This window comes from Carassius gibelio, chromosome A16 (genome assembly GCF_023724105.1).
Source record: "Carassius gibelio isolate Cgi1373 ecotype wild population from Czech Republic chromosome A16, carGib1.2-hapl.c, whole genome shotgun sequence".
Taxonomy (NCBI): domain Eukaryota; kingdom Metazoa; phylum Chordata; class Actinopteri; order Cypriniformes; family Cyprinidae; genus Carassius; species Carassius gibelio.
The window spans coordinates 23,171,025-23,190,781 of record NC_068386.1 but is presented as its reverse complement, the minus strand read 5'-3'; the positions used below and the strand labels follow the sequence as shown (position 1 = coordinate 23,190,781).

The 19,757-nt window shown below is 36.0% G+C and overlaps 1 protein-coding gene across 7 annotated transcripts in view; it reads left to right on the top strand.

Annotated features, from left to right (window-relative positions):
* The first annotated feature begins 3,996 nt into the window (after window positions 1-3,996).
* The window catches only part of csf3r (colony stimulating factor 3 receptor (granulocyte)), a 227,155-nt gene continuing 211,394 nt past the window's right edge, over window positions 3,997-19,757 (top strand). The window contains exons 1-6 of one of the 7 annotated variants that reach the window (XM_052617577.1): window positions 4,498-4,566; window positions 4,948-5,253; window positions 5,590-5,719; window positions 6,409-6,578; window positions 8,185-8,339; window positions 8,445-8,601. In XM_052617577.1, coding sequence (XP_052473537.1) covers window positions 4,509-4,566; window positions 4,948-5,253; window positions 5,590-5,719; window positions 6,409-6,578; window positions 8,185-8,339; window positions 8,445-8,601 — 976 coding nt within the window. In that variant the 5' untranslated portion in view covers window positions 4,498-4,508. Of the gene's footprint in view, window positions 4,079-4,497; window positions 4,567-4,947; window positions 5,254-5,516; window positions 5,720-6,408; window positions 6,579-8,184; window positions 8,340-8,444; window positions 8,602-19,757 lie in introns of those variants that run through there. The other 6 variants (XM_052617576.1, XM_052617575.1, XM_052617573.1 and 3 more) reach the window with 6 other exon arrangements.

Here is a 19,757-nt window from a genome sequence, read left to right as displayed (position 1 = left end):
ATTAACATAGGGCCTAATGCAGTAGGGTGCAGTCACTGAGTTTCTCTTTGTAGTTGAGTTGAGTTAGTCTGGCAGTTATCAAATTCTTCAAATTAATGCATGATAAGCTTACTAATTCAAGGAATAGTTCAACTGAAAATTAAACTTTGCTTAAAATGTAATCATCTTCAGGCCACCAGAGATGTATATGTAGATATATATGTATGTGTTTTGTTTCTTCATCACAACAGATTTGGAGAAATATAGCATTACGTTACTTCACCAATGGATCCTCTGCAGTGAATGCGTGCCATTGGAATAAGAATCCAAACAGCTGATAAAAACATTGGATTAATTCACAAGACTCCAGTCCATCAATTAACATATTGTGAAAAATTCATCATTGGGACATTTTTTAAGGTCCTTTATGCATAATGTTGCTTTCTCCAATAATAATAAAAAAAATTAAAAAAATAAATAAATCCATATATATATATATATATATATATATAATAATTTCATCTGAATGAGGAGAGAAATATGTATAGATCAAGCATAGTTTACAATATAAAACATTCTGTACAAATATTTTGGTTGATTTTGATGTGAGAGGACTCTCTTTCTGATGGCACCCATTCACTGCAGAGGATCAATTGGTGAGCAAATTTTGGTATTCTAAATTTTGGTATTCTAAATAGATGTTAGATGTTTTGTTTCCAGCCAAGACTTGGAGAAACTTGTTCATGCCTTTATCACCAGCAGGGTGGACTATTGTAATGGGCTCCTCACCGGCCTTCCCAAAAAGACCATTAGACAGCTGCAGCTCATCCAGAACACTGCTGCCAGGATTCTGACTAGAACCAAAAAATCTGAGCATATCACATCAGTTCTCAGGTCCTTACACTGGCTTCCAGTTACATTTAGGATTGATTTTAAAGTACTTTTACTCGTATATAAGTCACTAAATGACCTAGGACCGAAATATATTGCAGATATGTTCACTGAATATAAACCTAACAGACCACTCAGATCACTAGGATCAAGTCAGTTAGAAATACCAAGGGTTCACACAAAACAAGGGGAGTCCGCCTTTAGTTACTATGCTGCCCGCAGTTGGAATCAGCTTCCAGAAGAGATCAGATGTGCTAAAACACTATTCACATTTAAATCTAGACTCAAAACCCATCTGTTTAGCTGTGCATTTATTGAATGAGCACTGTGCAATGTCCGAACAGATTGCACTATATTTTCACTGTTTTATTTTCATTTTATTTATTTTTATCATTTTCTAACTGTTTTTAAACGTTTTATTCATTTTAAAAGTTTTAAAATTGCTTGTTTTATTTTTGTTATTTCTTTCTTCATGATTAATTTAATTTCTTTTATGTAAAGCACTTTGAATTACCATTGTGTATGAAATGTGCTATATAAATAAACTTGCCTTGCCTAAATTTCTCACAATCTGTTCAGATAAACAAACCCATCTACATTTTGAATGGCCTGAGGTTGATTATATTTTCAGCATTTTTTTTTTTTAAGGAAACTATATCTTTAATCAATGTAATATCATGTGAATTATTATATGGGATGAGCTCAGAAATATCATATGAACCCTCAAATGAAGATTGGGGCAACTGAGTAAAACACTGAGTAGACATTACATTGACAAGTAACTGTCAGTATATCAGTATATAGTTTGTTTATTTCCATATCATTGCTCATATGTCCATCAGTTGCAACTTGCACAGCAATCCATTTTGCATTCAGGTTTGTCAGTCTGTCTGAGGTGGATTTATGGTATCTTCTCATAAAACATGTTCAGACTATCTGTTATTTTATTTTAAATTAATCTATGTACATATCCATTATTATCTCAAAATCATGAGAGCCATGGTTTTAAGGTGGTTTGTCCAAAAATAAAAAGTGTATTGAGATCACACCCAAAGAAGTTATTGTAAATAAAATGATCACAGATAATATTTTTGATGTAGTCTGCTTGATTGAAACCTGGCTAAAACCAAATTATTATATTGGTCTAAAAAAAGTCTACTCCACCAAACTACTGTCATAAGCATGAGCCCCGTCAGACTGGTCGTGGAGGAGGTGTTGCATCAATATATAGTGATATTCTCAATGTTACTCATAAAAAAGGATACAGGTTTAAACCATTTGAAATGCTTCTGCTTAATGTTACACTTTTAGATATGAATAAGAAACCAAATAGAGTCCGTACCAGGTCAAGAAATTATGATCATATTATCCCAATTGTACAGTCCCTGCACTGGCTACCTATTAAGTTCATTAAGTTCTGCATAAATTACAAAAAATATTTGGCTCCCAAAACTCTGGAATAGCCATCCTGATAATATTCAGGGTTCAGGTACACTCACTCTGTTTAATTCTAGATTAAAGACACATCTCTTTGGCCTAATATTGGACTGCAGTTAAATCTGATCAAATAAAATTATTATTATATAAAGTCGTTAGTTTAGTTTTATTTGTGTACAAAAACTATTCTTGTTGCTTAATAACATTACGGTTGAAACTAGGGGTGACCCCGAATAGTCGACGAATCGATGCATTGATTCGAGGAGCCTGATTCGACCACCAATCTAACAGTCGAATATTCATGTGGTGTTATTGATTATGCCATTTTGAATATATGGGGGAGCTCAAATGTCTGATTTCACATAGAACGACCGGTTTTCTCCCAATAAGTGAATATACAGCCTATTATGATAAAGCTTTAAGAACCTGAAAAGAAAGAAGCTTCAAATTAATATTTTAAAGTTCGTGAATAAATCCAACCACCCCTATAGATTTATGTTTTACTTTCCATAATCCGTGACCAACAGAGGAGCATCTTGGCGGCAGGGATTTAAAACTTTACCAAGACTCAAACTGACACAGACAGAGACTGGATGTTTTCGAACAGGTAGGGTACAAGTGATTTCAAAACATTTCAGCCGGTGTATATATATTGTTGATATATTATTTACCTGATATAGGATGATTTGGTTTTGAGTCAAGCGCTCCATTGTAGTACTGCGGTGATATCTATTCAGCACATAGTTAACATTAACTGCTAACGTTTTAGACTAACGTTACAATGAGAGCATTATTGTAAAAAAAAAAAAAAAAAAGTTAATTGTTATGGTTTCGCCGACGTTAAGTGTTAGCTATCTGTTCATCAAAACATAAAACATTATTTACCCCATTTATATCTGCAAGGTGTTTGTTACACATTTTCCCTGTGTGTTAACATCAGTAATTATGTTAGTCGAATGTCTGACTTGACTCTTGTTAATGCATTTTGCCCCACCCCCAAACATATGATTCGACTATTAGTTGAATATTGGCAAGATTCGAAAATTCCAATTTGACTATGAAAATCATTAGTTGGGACACACCTAGTTGAAACACTGATGGCAGCTGGAATATTCTGACGATGTCTTTCATACTTTTCTGGACTTTGGCAGTCTATGGGATAGTCTCAAGCCTCCCAGTTTTCATCCAAAATAAAATAAATTGTGTTCCGAAGATGGACGAAGCTTTTACGAGATTGGAACAATATGGGGGTAAGTGATTAATGACAAAATTTTCATTTTCAGTTTCCCTTTAATTTTCTGTAAAGGTGCTTTGCTACGATTATTATAAAAAGGGCTAAACAAATAAACTAAAATTGAAGTGAATTCTGTGATTAATGAATCCATGCTTATTATTGTTTTTAATTTTTCACAAATAATTGTATTCAATATACTAAAATTTTTAAAGTTGCCTTGTAAGTAAGTATAAAATGTGGGAGCAGTAACGGACACAAGTGTAGATGGTTTCACAAGAGTTTCCTGCTTCAGTTTGTACTTGTGGTTCAGGATAGTAAGAACGATATGTCACGGAAGGACTGACAACATTGACTCTTTAGTCAGAGTGCTGAGATCTTTCTCGGAACAGCAGCTAGATCATTTCAAAGACTTTATTTTATTTCTTTAATTGTTTTCATAGAAAAGTTAAACTGTTTGCCAGACCTCGATGGGCAGTAACTACACAGGAGTTTAAATGTGACCCCCAGAAATCCTACACTTTAAAGTATGTAGTTCAGGTTTGTTTCTTCCATAAATTCTATACTTGGTAACACTTTACATTAACTTTTATTAATAGGTAATTTATAAACATTATATACTGCTTTAAACACTTTATGTATGTATGTATGTATATATGTATGTATATAATGTATTATAACATGTCACTGTTTAATTTATCTCTCTATGTATTTATTAATATATTAATTAAGTTTGATTTTGTTATTAATTATTTTTAATTTGTTATGTTGTTATGTTTTATTGTCATTATATTTTTTTGCTAAAAAATGGACTTGAAATTAATTTTCTTTTTAGTTTTGTCTTTTTTTCTTTCTTTTTTTCAGAGGTTAAGATTGTATATTAGTTCTTCAAAATGTTTTGTCATTTAAAGACTTGCAATTTCTCTGAAATGGTAACAAGATTTCACTTTTATTTTCAGTCCTCATAACAATGGCATCAATCTGGCTCGTGTTTGTGCTGTGGATATATGTTAATGATACGATAAAAGGTGAAAAAGCAAGATCACTAATCTCATTACATGATTATGATTTTGTTGTTTTTATTACTTTTATCTATCTATCTATCTATCTATCTATCTATCTATCTATCTATCTATCTATCTATCTATCTATCTATCTATCTATCTATCTATCTATCTATCTTTCTGTATGCAGCCCCCTTTATTTCTTTTTTTTTCTGATGTCATGCTACTCACACATTTTGAAATGAGTTTGTTGGAGAATGTTGTCAGGAATTGTAACGCAATGTTAAGACTTGTGTAATAGATCGGTGTGTTCCTAGCTAGTTTATTATTAAAGCCATATTTCTTTCCATAAATTCACCTATGAGTATGATTTAAAACACTGATTCTTGATTTTAAAATCCGCAGTGATCCTAGCATCATCATGTGCTAAAATTCACACTCCTGCCACAATGGTGCTCGCTGGCTCACCCGTATCAGTGTCCTGCTCCATCGAGGATGACTGCTCGCTGACTAAAGGCAAAAACTTTCATGTGGCATGGAAGATTAACAACCATTTTGCCCCCAGCAATCTCTCTTACCAGCAGAGTAACAGGACGTATGGTGTAATCATCCCTAGTCTACCAGTTGCAGACTCATTTATTGCTTGTGCTGTGTGTGAAGAACTTTTGGAAAATTGCCAAATTCTCAATGGAATTATCGTTAGAGTGGGAAGTGAGGATCTTTTTAATGTTTTTGATTCAGTACTAACTACGTGACTAACTACTAAATTATTAGCTACAGTCATAGAGCTTAATCAGGGTCCATATAAAACAAGTCTTTGCTTCTGATCATTCAACCAACAAACATATATATTTAACACACCATATTTCCATCATTCATATCCTTGTTTCCATTTACACCAAATTAAATATGGTAGCAGCTCTGAATAAGGTCAATTTCACATTCATGTTTTATCTATAAAATATGCGTTCTCAAAAATGTAATAATGTAGACTATTGTCATTTCAAGCCAAAGTTAACCTGATTTCTAATTTTCCTTTCTTTTAAGAGCCTCCATCTATTCCTAAAAACCTGAGGTTCTCTTTGAATCTAACATACCCGAGAAGATTCATGTGTCAGTGGGATCCTGTCCAAGAAATGCCAAATCTTCAGACAAATTATACTCTCAACATATTTAGGTACTAATTTCTGCTAAAATTTTCAGAACTGCCAGCTTAATTATGAATAAATATCTTACAAATGTAACGTTTCCCTTAAAAATCAAAACAAAGAGGAAAAATTATTATTATTTTTGTATAAAGAAAACAAAATTATTTTAAGTATTATTAGTAGTTTTTGCTTTGATGATTAGTGTGTCTAGATATTTTAATTTTGAGTTTTTTGTCTAAATGCTGATTCTCAATACACTCTCACTTAGTATTATTATCATTATTAAATCAGAATAAAGTCATTCGAAATTTTACAAAATAGTTACAAAATACTATATATATATATATATATATATATATATATATATATATATATATATATATATATATATATAAATAATATATAAAAAACACTATATAAACATATATTTAATATAGTATTTTGTAACTATTTTGTAAAATTTCGAATGACTTTATTCTGATTTAATAATGATAATAATACTAAGTGAGAGTGTTATTTCCCCCGTTTATATCTGCAAGGGAGCCTGTCCTCCAACAAAAAAATGACCATATAGGTGTTTTTGCATTACAGTAATAGGAATTTTGGGTTTTGAGGTTAAAAAAATACATGGAACTTTGTGAGACTTTTATTCTTACTGTCATTTTTAGTCAATTCAATTTGATTGGTGACATGCTTGATAAATGTACCATTTCTCCAGGCCAGAAGATGATCAATATGATCAATATGTGATCCCATCTGTAAACCATTTCTACTCCATTCCAATGGAATATTATGGTTTATATTCAGAGATGGAGATTAATGTGACAGCAATGAATGTATTTGGGAACACCACCTCTGAAACCCTGAAGCTGAAGCCTATGGACACAGGTAAAAAGTGCAATGAGCTTTATTCATCGATCAAGAATTAAGAACTAATGTGAATTTAGTGGCTTTATAGCAAGGCTGTGCTCCGTGCAAAATTCAATTTAGAAATTGTTTGAATCAGTTTATTGAACTGCTGAAAGTGTAAATATTAATTATTGTATAGGATGTTTAATTATTTGAACATGAATAAAAAGCAATACAACGGAATGTATTGAATGAAACACATTTGGAAAGAAAGTAAACATAAACTAAACATAAACATAAAGCTTGCTATCATAAACATAAATATGAGGCATGCATTTCCAGAAACATTTAATTATATATATATATATATATATATATATATATATATATATATATATATATATATATATATATATATATATATATATATATATATTAGGGCTGTCAAATGATTAAAATTTTTAATCAAATTAATCAGAGTTTTCAGTGGATTAATCAGGATTAATCACTATTTGCAATTACACCTAAATCCTAACCATTTTTTTTTCTGAAATGCATACCAAAAGATATATAACAGGACACAGATACATAATTTTCATGTATTGATTCATCAATATGTGGTTCTTTTTTTCAGAATTTCAAAAGTTTAACATTTACTTAATCATATTTTTTTTTTTATAAAAAAAATGAGCACTATATCAAACCATGCCATTTAACTACAGATAGTGTAAGAGTTTTAGGTGAACCAGTGGTTAAATATAGCCACATATCTATGAAAGTATGCATAGAGAAACTCGAAAGAATGAACTCGGTATTTTCACGTTCTGAAGGCTTCAAGTGCCAGTAAAACCAAGTAAAAATGCATATGCTTTTCCAAACAGCTGTAATTTTCGCTGCATTGCATGTAGGCGTTCTGCGCATGCGCAGTGTGAAAAACAGGATGCTATAACAGGGAGAAGCTCCAGCGTACCAAAGTCGTCTCTGTTTATCGAGCTTGGCATGATTGTATTTGAGAGTAACTGGGGTAAAACCTTAAGCTTCTTCGGTGTTTTCATCGCGGCGCTGTTTTTTACTATCTTGAGAATTCAGAGATCGACGAGACTGTCCTGACCTGACTAATTTGTCACACTGGGCATGCGTGAAATGCGTTAAAAAATTTGACGTAATTAACGACAAACAACCAGCTATTTTTGACAGCCCTATATATATATATATATATATATATATATATATATATACAGTATATATATTTCACACATACACACATATATATATATATATATATATATATATATATTTTATTTTTTTTTTTCATTATGTGTGTCATAATGAATGAATAGTCAATTTTTTTTATAAAAAATTTCTAAATGTTTATTCAAGTATTTATTTAAAAATAATAGTAATACTGATATTTTCCTAACATGTTAAATTATAATTCGTCAATAAATTAATTACACCAATGATATCTGAACTTTTTTGAATTACAGATCAGTAAATTCCTCTTCATGTCATTCCATTTCAAATTCCATTTCATTAACTTGTGGATTGGGTCTAATTCAATTCAATTTTAGGTGTATAATTTTTTCATAATCTGTGTTGTTGTTGTTTTTGTTTTGTTTTTTACTACTGATCTATTGTATTTCAGCAATGTTCAACCCTCCAGAGATTAAGAGGATTGAAGCAGATGTGGTTGGCTGCTTAAATTATAGCTGGGGTATTGAATCTCTAGGATGGTTGATGGAGTCTTTATGTGTAGAGTTGCGAGTGAAAACAGTGAACAACCAGGTAATCAAAGATCTGGTAAGTGACTGCTTTTTACGATAAATGTTTGTTTAAAAACTGCACTGTATGTGAGGTTTTTTTATTTTATTTTAATTTATGGCTCAAATATTAATTCTGTTACAGGTTTTGCCCTGTAAACAACAAGACAAAATAAATGTATGTGACCTTTCCCATGGGACGATTTACATCACCACAATGCGAGTGAAGTATAGTTCATTGAGTAAATGGAGTAAATGGAGTGAATGGAGTGATATGAAAAAAGCCACCACACTTATGAAGGGTAATGATTACTGTCTTACAATAAAATAGCATTTTAATAGAATATTGCCTGTTTGGTAGTACTTACACAGCACATTTTAATGCCTTATTCTGCATGACAATATTTTAGAATGAATCGAACCCCATACACTCTAAAATATAAAATATTGGGTCAACAAAAAAAAATATGTTAACGTTTTCCACTAGAATTTTTATGTTAAGACTACTGGCAGAAATACATTAATTCAAAGCAATGTTTTGAGTATGGTGAATTACCTTTTAGGCCACAATAAAACGCATTTCTAAGTAGCATGAACTTAATAATTTTCAACATGAATGCAAGTAATTAAGTTGATCCAACATAATGTTTTAAGGTGAAGAAGTTTTTAGGCCATAGTAAAATGCTTTTCTAAGTAACATGAACTTAATAATTAAGTTGAGCCCTATCCCTATTCTATAATAAAGACATTTTCCTGTGTTTTCCAGGAGGCAATTTTTTTTTTTATTTCTGAGGAAGATAATGATGGTGTGTGTGTTTGTTTGTTTTAGTACTGTAATCAGCACAAACTGGGCTATAATAATATGTGAAATGCATGCATGTACATGATTGTATTTTTGAGAAAAAAAATGTTATGCATGGTTAGTGAAAAACTAAAAATGTTAAATCACTTGAATAAGCCCATAAAACACATACATAACATTGGTTCCCGGGACTGTTGAGAACTGGAGCTTGTAGCCTTTTCTTTCTAAATTATGTGAAAATCATCTTGTTTACTCACTCACAGAAAACAATATATTGATTTACATTTTCGAAGACACTTTTTGTTGGTAAAAGTCATATGTGAGTAGGTGTCAACTACCATGAATATCATTGTGATTTACACCTGAGAAGACAAAGGCCTGCGTAATGAGCTGCATAATGAGGCATTCAGTCAGCTATGCCACTGTGAGTGAGGAGTTACAAGAAAGAATGTGAGAACAAAATAAAAGTATATAATTTTATGTTTGTAGTTTATTAAGAATATATTTAATTATCCCACAACATAATTTAATATCCACTTGGGGGAGCAGTTAAACAATTTATTAGGAACAATCAAAGCTTACTTTCCAACAATTTTTGGCATCCTTACTCCAGTCACACAATCCTTCAGAAATCCTTTTAACAATCTTATTTTCTACCAAAACAACCCCATTTATTATTATTATCATTATTATTTTTATCATTATTAATGTTGAAAAGAGCTGAGAATATTTTTCAGGTTTTTTTAGGGGGAATAAATTGAAAGAACTGCATTGTTTTTACATTTGTTAGAGTTATCTCTATTTGTTACTTTTATATTATTTACATCAAGCTTTTGAATGGTATAGTATTGTATATTGTTATTGAAACTTCATAATGTTTCACTTGATTATACATTAAGTCAGGAATTATAGTTTGGAAAAAGTCTTTGGAAAAAGTCTAACTAGTAAAATGTTTACATGTTATGTGAAAACTAGTACAAGTATATAAATAAATAAAAAAGAGACTCTTGTTTATGATCTCTGCTGAATAAAGTGCTTAATTCTTTTTTCTGAGGAAATCCATTTCTCAAATCCTCAACCACATCACATCTTTTTGGGGTGAATTATATCTTATTCCTCTCATCGTGAAGCAAACAGTAAAATAAAATAAAAACTTGAAGAACAGTCTGGCTGCTTTTTCTTCTGTGTGGGCGTATTCAAGCTGCGCGCTTAAGTTTGAATCTGAATAGCACGTTAAACGCGGGGGCATGGTCACATTAGATATAATGAAGGAAGACATGAAAAACAGATATCGCGTTGTTTCCATATGGATTAATTTATCTCAGAATATTTGTTTTCGGCAGCACTTGTTTAGTTTAAAAGTAGACATGTCAGGCTTTCTATAGATATCTCTCTCATGCACCGGCGGCGCCCATTTGACCCCCCACCCTTTTACTGATTTTATATATTGTGACGGCCCGAGTGGTGGCCGCACAAGAGCGGTTATGTGGATGCGCACGCACGCACACACACATGCACATGCACAAACGCCAACATGTATACATGTATACATTTACACGAAGGGTATACATTTAAGGATAATCTTTATTTAAACTTATTTGGTCATTCATATTCATTTGGGTATAATAATGGATCATAATAAATCACACAAAACAAACAATAATAAGTAATTTATTGTTAGGTTTTCACATGTTTACATTTACAGCACATTTTATATACATTGTTACTGATTTGAAGTGCACACAGATTAGTTACGTTGTATGTTATTTATATTTGTTTCTATTTTGAGTTTAAGTTTACCGTTCGTGATGAACTTCAGGTATGGTCCGCTGCAGCCGCATCCTGGCGTGACGAAGATTTGAGTCTGGGCAGGAACAGAATTTAAGCATTAATGGTTCCACCCGAACGTACCATTTGCTGGAATTGCCCGGGGGAGGAAGAAACGTTAATGTTGTTATCAATTGCTTTATTTAATTGTACATTTATGATATTTGATTACATTTTGCTTTCTTTATCTTTATCTATTATATATCTTTGTTTGATTTGGATTTAAGGTTATATGTTGAATGTAAAGTTGGTTTGTTTCCCCTCTTAATGTGTAATGGGCCCATCCTTTCCTTTATAAGCTGTTGCTTTGTTCATTTGAACAGGTCGATAAGTGACGAATCACGCGTGTTAGCAAAGCGAGGGATTCGCGTCACCACGCAAGAAAGAAACCAGAGTTTTTCCGCACAGGAACATCGCAAGGTTGAGGCAGGGAACACGTGAATTCGGCTCTTGACAGTGTGCGAACAGGGCGAGGAGAATGGCAGCAACTCAGCAGGACGTGATCGAGGAAATAGTAATCGACTGAAAGAGGGGAAATTAATAAAACATCGCAAACACTGAATTAGGTGCGGTTGAGCACGACTGCTTCGTGAATGGATCAGATATAGGTAGGTGGGCAGAAATTGATTATAGTGAAGAGAAAAATGAAGAAAATGAGGGGAAATTAAAGGGAGATGAAGTTCAACTTGAGAAAGCATTCAAAGTAAAAGAGATTGGAAAACTGAAAGTGATTTACAAAAGGAGGGTGGGAGCACGAAATGGTGGAGGATGCAAAGGAGTGATCTCATACCAATGAATGTAGGAATGGAAAAACTTAAGAGACATATTAAAGGGGGGAAATAGTGAGTGCACAAAGATTAAAAGCGACAAGAGAAGGAGTGAAAAGGGATAGTGAAACGGTTTTGATTGAATTTGAGGGGGAGAATATGCCAAAAAAGGTATACCTAGGTTATATGAGCTACCCAGTGAGACTGTATGTGCCAAAACCAATGAGGTGTTATAATTGCCAGAGGTTTGGACATATAGCCAATAACTGTAAAGAGAAGAAGAGATGTGCAAGATGTGGGGGCGAGCATGACTACGGAAAGTGTGGAACAGGAGTGCAACCAAAATGTTGTAATTGTGGAGGAAGCCATAATGTGGCGTATGGAGGGTGTGAGGTGATGAGACAGGAAAATAAAATCCAGAAAATAAGAGTGGAAAAAAGGATCACTTATGCAGAAGCAGCAAGAGTGTCAAGAATTCATGATAATATTACCATAAATCAAGCAGAATTGGGGGTAGAAGAACAACTACAAAGTACAAGAGACAAGGTTTATGTGGACAAAAAGGACTTGGTGACGTTTATTGCAGGAGTGATAAACAGTACAGCTGAAGTTAAATCAAAAAATGATAAAATTCAGCTGGTTGTCAAAGCAGCAGTAAATCATTTAGGACTAGTGGGACTGACATGGGAAGAAGTGAGGGAGAACCTTACCAATCAGTCAAGCCAGGAAGCAACATGTATTGGTTTATAATAATGGTTTTAATTTTACAATGGAATGCTAGAAGCTTACAGGCCATTGGCCAGGAATTCAAACATTTCATCAAGGACAGAAAAGTAAATCCAGATGTATTATGTATCCAAGAAACTTGGTTAAAACCAAAATTAGAGTTTGTGATTCAGGGATATATGGGTATAAGGAATGACAGAGATAATGGGGGACGGGGAGGAGGAGGAGGAGAGTGTGCTACATTTATTAAGCAAGATATTCCATATAGAGTACTAGAAAAGGGAGAGGATCTAGAATACATTGTGGTAGTATTGTGGGAAAGAGGGGAGGAAGTGGTTATAATAAATTACTATAATCCTTGTAAAAGGTTGGAAATTGATAAGTTATTAAGTATACAAGGAAATAATAGACAAAAAGTAATATGGTGTGCAGATTTTAATGCTCACAGTAAAATATGGGGGGGTTCACATACAGATGTAAATGGAAGGGTAATAGAAGATTTGATGGATGATAAGGAATTAGTGTGTATGAATGACGGAAGAGGAACAAGAATAAATAAACATAACAACTGGAAATGAATCGGCATTAGATATTACTTTAGTGTCTAATTCCTTGGCTGGAATAAGTAACTGGCATATTTGGAGCGATACAACAGTGGGCAGCAATCACTACCCAGTATCATGCTCAGTGGGAGAGTGAGTGGAAATTAGACCAGGTGAAGGAATACATAAATGGGGTTTTAGAAGAGCCGATTGGGTAAAATTCCAGCAATTGAGTGAGGAACCATTATTACGGATAGACATTTCTGGAAATATAGAAGAAATTAACAAACAAATAACATCAGCAATAGTCATGGCAGCAGATGGATCTATTCCCAAGAATAAACAAAGGAGGAATAAAAAACTGTTACCATGGTGGACAGAAGAGTGTCGTCAGGCTGTTAAAAACAGGAATAGGGCATTTAAACTAGTAAAAAACACCCATAACATGCAGCATTTGATTCAGTATAAGAAGGCGCAGGCTAATGTGAGAAGAACAGTACGTCAAGCAAAAAGGGCTAGTTGGAGGGAATTTTGCAATGAAATAGGAAGAACAACACCTGTGGGAGAGGTGTGGGGAATGATAAAAAGGATGGGAGGAGTACGGAGGGAATGGGAAATTCCAGCTATAATTACTGAGGAAGGAATAGCTATCTCTAATAAGGATAAGGCAGAGATAATGGCAAAAGCATTTGTAAAAATTCACAGTTCAGATAACCTGTCAGAAGTATGCAAAGTGAGAAAGGAAAGAACAATGGATATGTATCCAGGTGTGTTAGACTGGAGGGGAAAAACTGATGATAAAATTGATGAACCTTTTAATATGGCAGAGTTGATGAGAGCGATAAATAGAGCTAAACCAACATCTCCAGGAAAAGATCAGATATGCTATGTGATGCTAAAACATCTAGTGAAAGGAGCACTCTTAAAGTTGCTGCACCTTTATAATAGAGTGTGGGAGGAGGGAAGATTACCGAATGCATGGAAAGAGGCAGTAGTCGTTCCAATAAGGAATCCTGGCAAGGATCCTTCTAAACCCTCCAGTTATAGGCCAATAGCATTAACATCAAATGTATGCAAAATTATGGAAAGGATGATAACAGAAAGGTTATCGTATATACTAGAAAAAAGTGGAAAGCTAGCAAATTATCAAAGTGGTTTTAGGAAAGGTAGGAGTACAATGGATTCGGTGATAAGACTAGAAAATGAAATAAGAAAGGCTCAGGCCAATAAGGAATCAGTCATTACTGTGTTTTTTGATATAGAAAAAGCTTATGACATGATGTGAAAGGAAGGATTGTTAATAAAGTTGCACTTGATGGGTGTAGGTGGAAGAGTTTTTAATTGGATAAACAATTTTCTGTTTGAAAGGAAAATTGAAGTACGAATAGGGTCAGACATGTCAAGTCAGTACACTGTGGGCAATGGAACGCCTCAAGGCAGTGTGATTAGCCCACTACTTTTTATCATCATGATTGATGATGTCTTCACAAAGGTGCCAATGGATATAGGGAGGTCTTTGTTTGCGGATGACGGAGCTTTGTGGAAAAGGGGAAGGAATATGGAGCATGCAATCAGGAAAGTACAAGGAGCAATTCATGAGGTTGTGGAGTGGGGATATGATTGGGGGTTTAAGTTCTCAATAGAAAAAACACAAACAGTCTTTTTCACCAGGAAACAAATTAAGGAAGGGATGAGGTTAAGTATGTATGGGAAAGAATTAGAGAGGTTTGGAACATTCAAATTTTTTGGAGTAATTTTCGATTCACGGTTAACATGGGCAGATCATATAAAGAAAATAGAAGGAAAATGCAAAAAAGTTATTAATGTGATGAGATGTTTGACAGGTAGGAAATGGGGAGCTAGTTGCTCTGCATTAAAAACAATATATGTGGCACTGATAAGATCTGTGTTGGATTATGGCAGTGTAGCTTATGGGTCAGCAGCCAAATCTTTATTAAAGAAACTAGATATGATTCAGGCACATGCATTAAGAGTGTGTTGTGGTGCTTTTAAAACTTCACCAGTACCTGCACTACAGGTAGAAATGGGAGAAATGCCGTTAGCATTAAGAAGGAGACAGTTGATGACAAACTATTGGGCTAATTTGCAGGGACATAATGATTTCCACCCCACTAAAGTAGTGTTGCAGGAGACATGGGAAAATGCAAGATATAACAGAGATAATTTTAGTCGAGTAGGCAATGAGGTAGCAAAAGAATTTGGAGTATTTAATATGAAGATGAGCCCTGCAGTTGTATATCTGATGGTGGCTCCTTGGGTACTTGTTTGGCCTGATATTGACTGGTATTTATTAGAGTTAAAGAAGAAAGGAAAAGATCAAATAGATTTGGTAAGTGCATTCAAGCATCACATAAGTAAAGATTATAAAGAATTCATACATATATATATATATACAGATGGTTCTAAGAAACCTGAGACAGGAGTGACAGGATATGGGGTGGCAATTCCTGCTAAAGGAATAGGAATTAATGGAAGAACGTCAGATTTTTTAGGAGTTTACACAGTGGAAATGGTAGCAGTATTAGTTGCTTTAAGGTGGGTTGAAAAATCAAGACAAGAAAAGGTGCTGATATTATCCGATTCTTCCTCAGTCCTAGTGAGTTTAAGGTCTTTTCACTCAAAAAGCCGTCAGGATGTGTTATATGAAGTTCTTCAATCAGTAACAAGGATAGCAAATCAAGGAGGACAGGTTCAATTTATGTGGGTTCCAGCACATGTAGGGGTGAAAGGGAATGAGCAGGTGGATGAATTGGCAAAGAAGGCTTTAAAGAAGGGAAATATAGAAATGCAAATTAAAATAAGTAAAGCAGAGGTCAAAAGTATCATCTGGGAAAAAACCAACCAAATGTGGCAAGAAAGATGGGACAGAGAGGAGAAAGGAAGGCATTTATATAATATTCAAAAGAGTGTAAAAATAACTAGGTTAGGTGGAGGGTACAGGAGAGAGGAAACCGTAGTGACAAGATTAAGGTTGGGACACGGTGCGCTAAACAAATCCCTGAAAATGATAGGAAGACACGAGACAGGCTTGTGTGAGTGGTGTCAAGAAGAGGAGTCAGTGGAGCACATAATTATAAGATGTAGGAGGTATGAGGAACAGAGAGTGATAATGGAGAATAATTTGAGGGAATTAGGGGTTCAGGAATTAACTTTATCAGGACTGATGAGCATAGGTGACAGAGCACAGGTTAGAATATTGTTAACTTTCTTAAGGGAAACAGGTTTGTTTAACAGATTATGAGGATAAACAGGGATATGGGAAAGTGTGTTGGGTAATGAATGATTGTGTGTAGGTGTTAATTTTTTTTTTTTTTTTTTTTTTTTTTTTAATATGGAAACTAGATTGTAAGCCTATTGTCTGATTCCGAAGCAGAAGGTGGCGGTAATGCACCAAAAGCTGGTTGCCAACCGCCGTTAAAAACAAAGAAGAAGAAGAAGAAGATTTGAACAGGTCAGTTTTAGTTTGTTTGTTTGTTTTTTTGTCTAGCTGTTTTGATCTCATTTTCTGTTTGTTTATTTTGTTTTATGAAAGTTATGAGTTTGTAAAGTTAATTTTTTTTCTTGGGTTCAAATAAAGACCCATTTTTTGCGCAGAGATTGTGTTCCTTGTTCGTGGCTTATCGCTCCCTCACATATGGTGGCAGCGGTGGGATATTTCAGTCAGTCAAGGACACAAAGCTGTGTTTGTTTTTTTTTCTGCCCCTCGAGGCTGTTTTTTTCCCCATTAATATGAGTCGTACCTTAAAGAAAGGTGGCCCTAAGGTTCCTCCCTTGCAGCAAGAGGAAGAAAGGGGTGAGGAGGCCCAGGACATGGTAGAAGGAGCTGAAGAAGGCGAGGCAGTTGGAGACAGAGAAGTTTTGGTGACTGAGTTGGCAAATCTGCTTTGAGCCCATATGGCCAGGACGGAAGGCCGGGAGACTGTAAGACAGCAGGAGCAGACGGATCAGGAGTGACGGTTTAAGGCTCTCCAGCACCAGTTCGGGCTTTTGCAAATGGAAGTCCAAGCACGCACCTCTCCGAATCTTCCCTTATCTGATGTTGACCGGATGTCCCGGGAAAGGCCTATTGCGGATCCTTTAGATTCTGATGGGAGCTCCGTGGCTTCAGTTCCTCAGCAAAGTTTTAATCAGGTTGGGAACAATATAGGCCCACCATTATCTCAGATACCTCGATTGGAGAAGCTGAGTGATACTGATGATGTGGAACACTTCCTGGTGACTTTAAAAGGATTGCTGTTGCTTGTAGGTGGATTAAAACTGATTGGGTTTGGCATTTAATCCCTTTGCTGATGGGTAAAGCAAGAGCAGCTTATGTCAATATGGATGTGAATGAGTCTACTGACTATGACAAAGTTAAGTATGCTATTCTAAAGAAATATGATGTTAATGCTGAAACTTATCGACAAAAATTCCGTTCCTTATCAGTAGATCCATCGGAAAGTCCCATAGAGCTTTATAACCGGCTCAAAGAACTCTTTGTAAAGTGGGTCCAGCCTAAGAGGAAACAGGTGGAGGAGGTAAGTGAAATCATAATTTTGGAGCAATATCTTAGAATGCTGTCCCCTGAACTCCAGGTGTGGATTCGAGAGAGAGATCCCAGAACCGCAGCAGAAGCAGCGTCTTTGGCGGATGTGTTTGTGGCAGCCAGAGGAAAGAGTAAGCCATGGGCTTGGAAACGTGTTAATGACCGCCGTTCTCTTGACATGCCTCACTTACAGCAAAGGAAGGTGGAGGGGTCTGCTAAGCCCTACATGGGGAAACCTACTTCAGCCAAACTAAATGTTTCTCCTAAACGACCTCCCATATGTTACCTGTGTGGTCAAGAAGGGCACACTAAACCGAATTGTCCAAAGATCTCAGCTCAGCTTACCCAGCTATGTTTTGTACCAAGGAGGGATGTATCCAAATCCCCAAGCTCTTTGAGAACTACAAATGTGGAGATAAATGGGTAGAAATTGACTGCTTTGATTGACACTGGCAGTGATCAGACTCTGGTAAGAAGAAAGTTCATATCACCCTCTTTGATCAGCACAGTCAATAAACTACCTATTTGCTGTGTACATGGAGATGAGAGACTGTTACCTACCGCCAATGTTTATGTCAAAATAGAAGAACAGACTTACCTGGTGAAGGTGGGAGTTGCTAATAACTTGTCTTTTCCTGTGATTCTGGGCCGAGATATACCAGTGCTGCTGGAGTTGTTGCACTCGACTCGACAGTGTAACGTGGTGGTGACCAGAGCAAAGGCCAACCAGTTAGAGGGGATTGAGCACCAACTAAGTTGTTTACCTTTCTTCAATGCAGAGATTGAGACTGGGGTGTCGAAGAGGAGAAAGACTAGAAGAGAAAAAAGACAAGAAATGGTAAAATATGCCGCTCATACAGTGTGTGAATATATGGCCTGTGACTTACCTGTGAACTTCCAGGTGCCCACCAACATCGTTCAGATGCAGCAGGAAGATGTTACTCTCACAGAGTGCTTTGCTAGTGCTGGTTGCTGGGACGCTCGTTTATTCAGCATACAAAAACAAATAAAGATGCCCTCTTGGCATAATCAGCATAACACTGCTTAATCACGGTCAATAACTTTGAATTCACTGTTTAAGTCTTCCCAGTGCAGCACGAGGTCCCAGCGTGTCTCTCTCTCTCTCTCTCTCTGCGGTGACTCGGCTTATATCTGGTCTCTCCACGCCAATTACTGCAATCAAACACACGTGTTCGTTATTTGCACTTGACCTTCTTACGCCTCGCTCTGCTCCCTCGTCTCTCTCCCGTTGCAGATTCCGCTAAACCACGCCCCCTTCGCCACATACCCCCACCGCCCGACTCAGGCCGGGGAGCCGTCCAGCCTGCAGCCACCCCCCCCCCCCCCTCCTCCTGGAGAGGAAGTCATCCACAGCCATCTGTACACCCGGACTGTGGATCACCTGAAATTTAAAAGGTTGTAAAGCGAGATACCACCAGGTGATCCGCTCGTTGGTCTCACTACCGTCGCCAGCAACACTGATTCAGCCTCAGACCAATTTTTCAGCAGGTTGAGGTGATATATTTGATGTGCCCCGCCCCTATCCGTTCGAGCTACCTCATAGTTAAGATCCCCAACTCGCCGTGTGACCTCAAAGGGTCCTTGCCACTTCGCGAGTAACTTTGAACTGGACGTAGGGAGTAATACAAGCACTTTATCTCCCGGTGCAAATTGACGTAGTCTAGCCCCCCTGTTGTACAACCGACTCTGTTTGTCTTGAGCCTGCAACAAATTCTCCATTGACAGCCGCCCCAATGTGTGGAGTTTTGTTCTCAGGTCCCTGACATATTGAATTTCATTTTTACTATTAGAAGGTCCGTCCTCCCAAGTTTCTTTAAGGAAGTCGAGGACCCCGCGGGGTTGACGCCCATAAAGAAGCTCGAAGGGGGAAAACCCCGTGGAGGCTTGGGGGACCTCTCGTACAGCGATCAAGAGGGGTTCTAGCCACTTATCCCAATTTTTGGCGTCTTCCTGAACGAACTTACGAATCATGGATTTTAATGTGCGATTAAATCGTTCGACCAGTCCGTCTGTTTGTGGGTGATAGACGCTTGTTTGAATCGATCTAATGCCCAATAACTCGTAAAGCTCGCGAATAGTACGTGACATAAACGCCGTGCCCTGATCGATGAGGATCTCCTTTGGGATCCCCACCCGGGAGATTAATTCAAACAGTGCACTCGCCACACTCTTAGCGGAAAATAGAGCGGAGAGGCACTGCTTCAGGATATCATGTTGCATAGTCCAC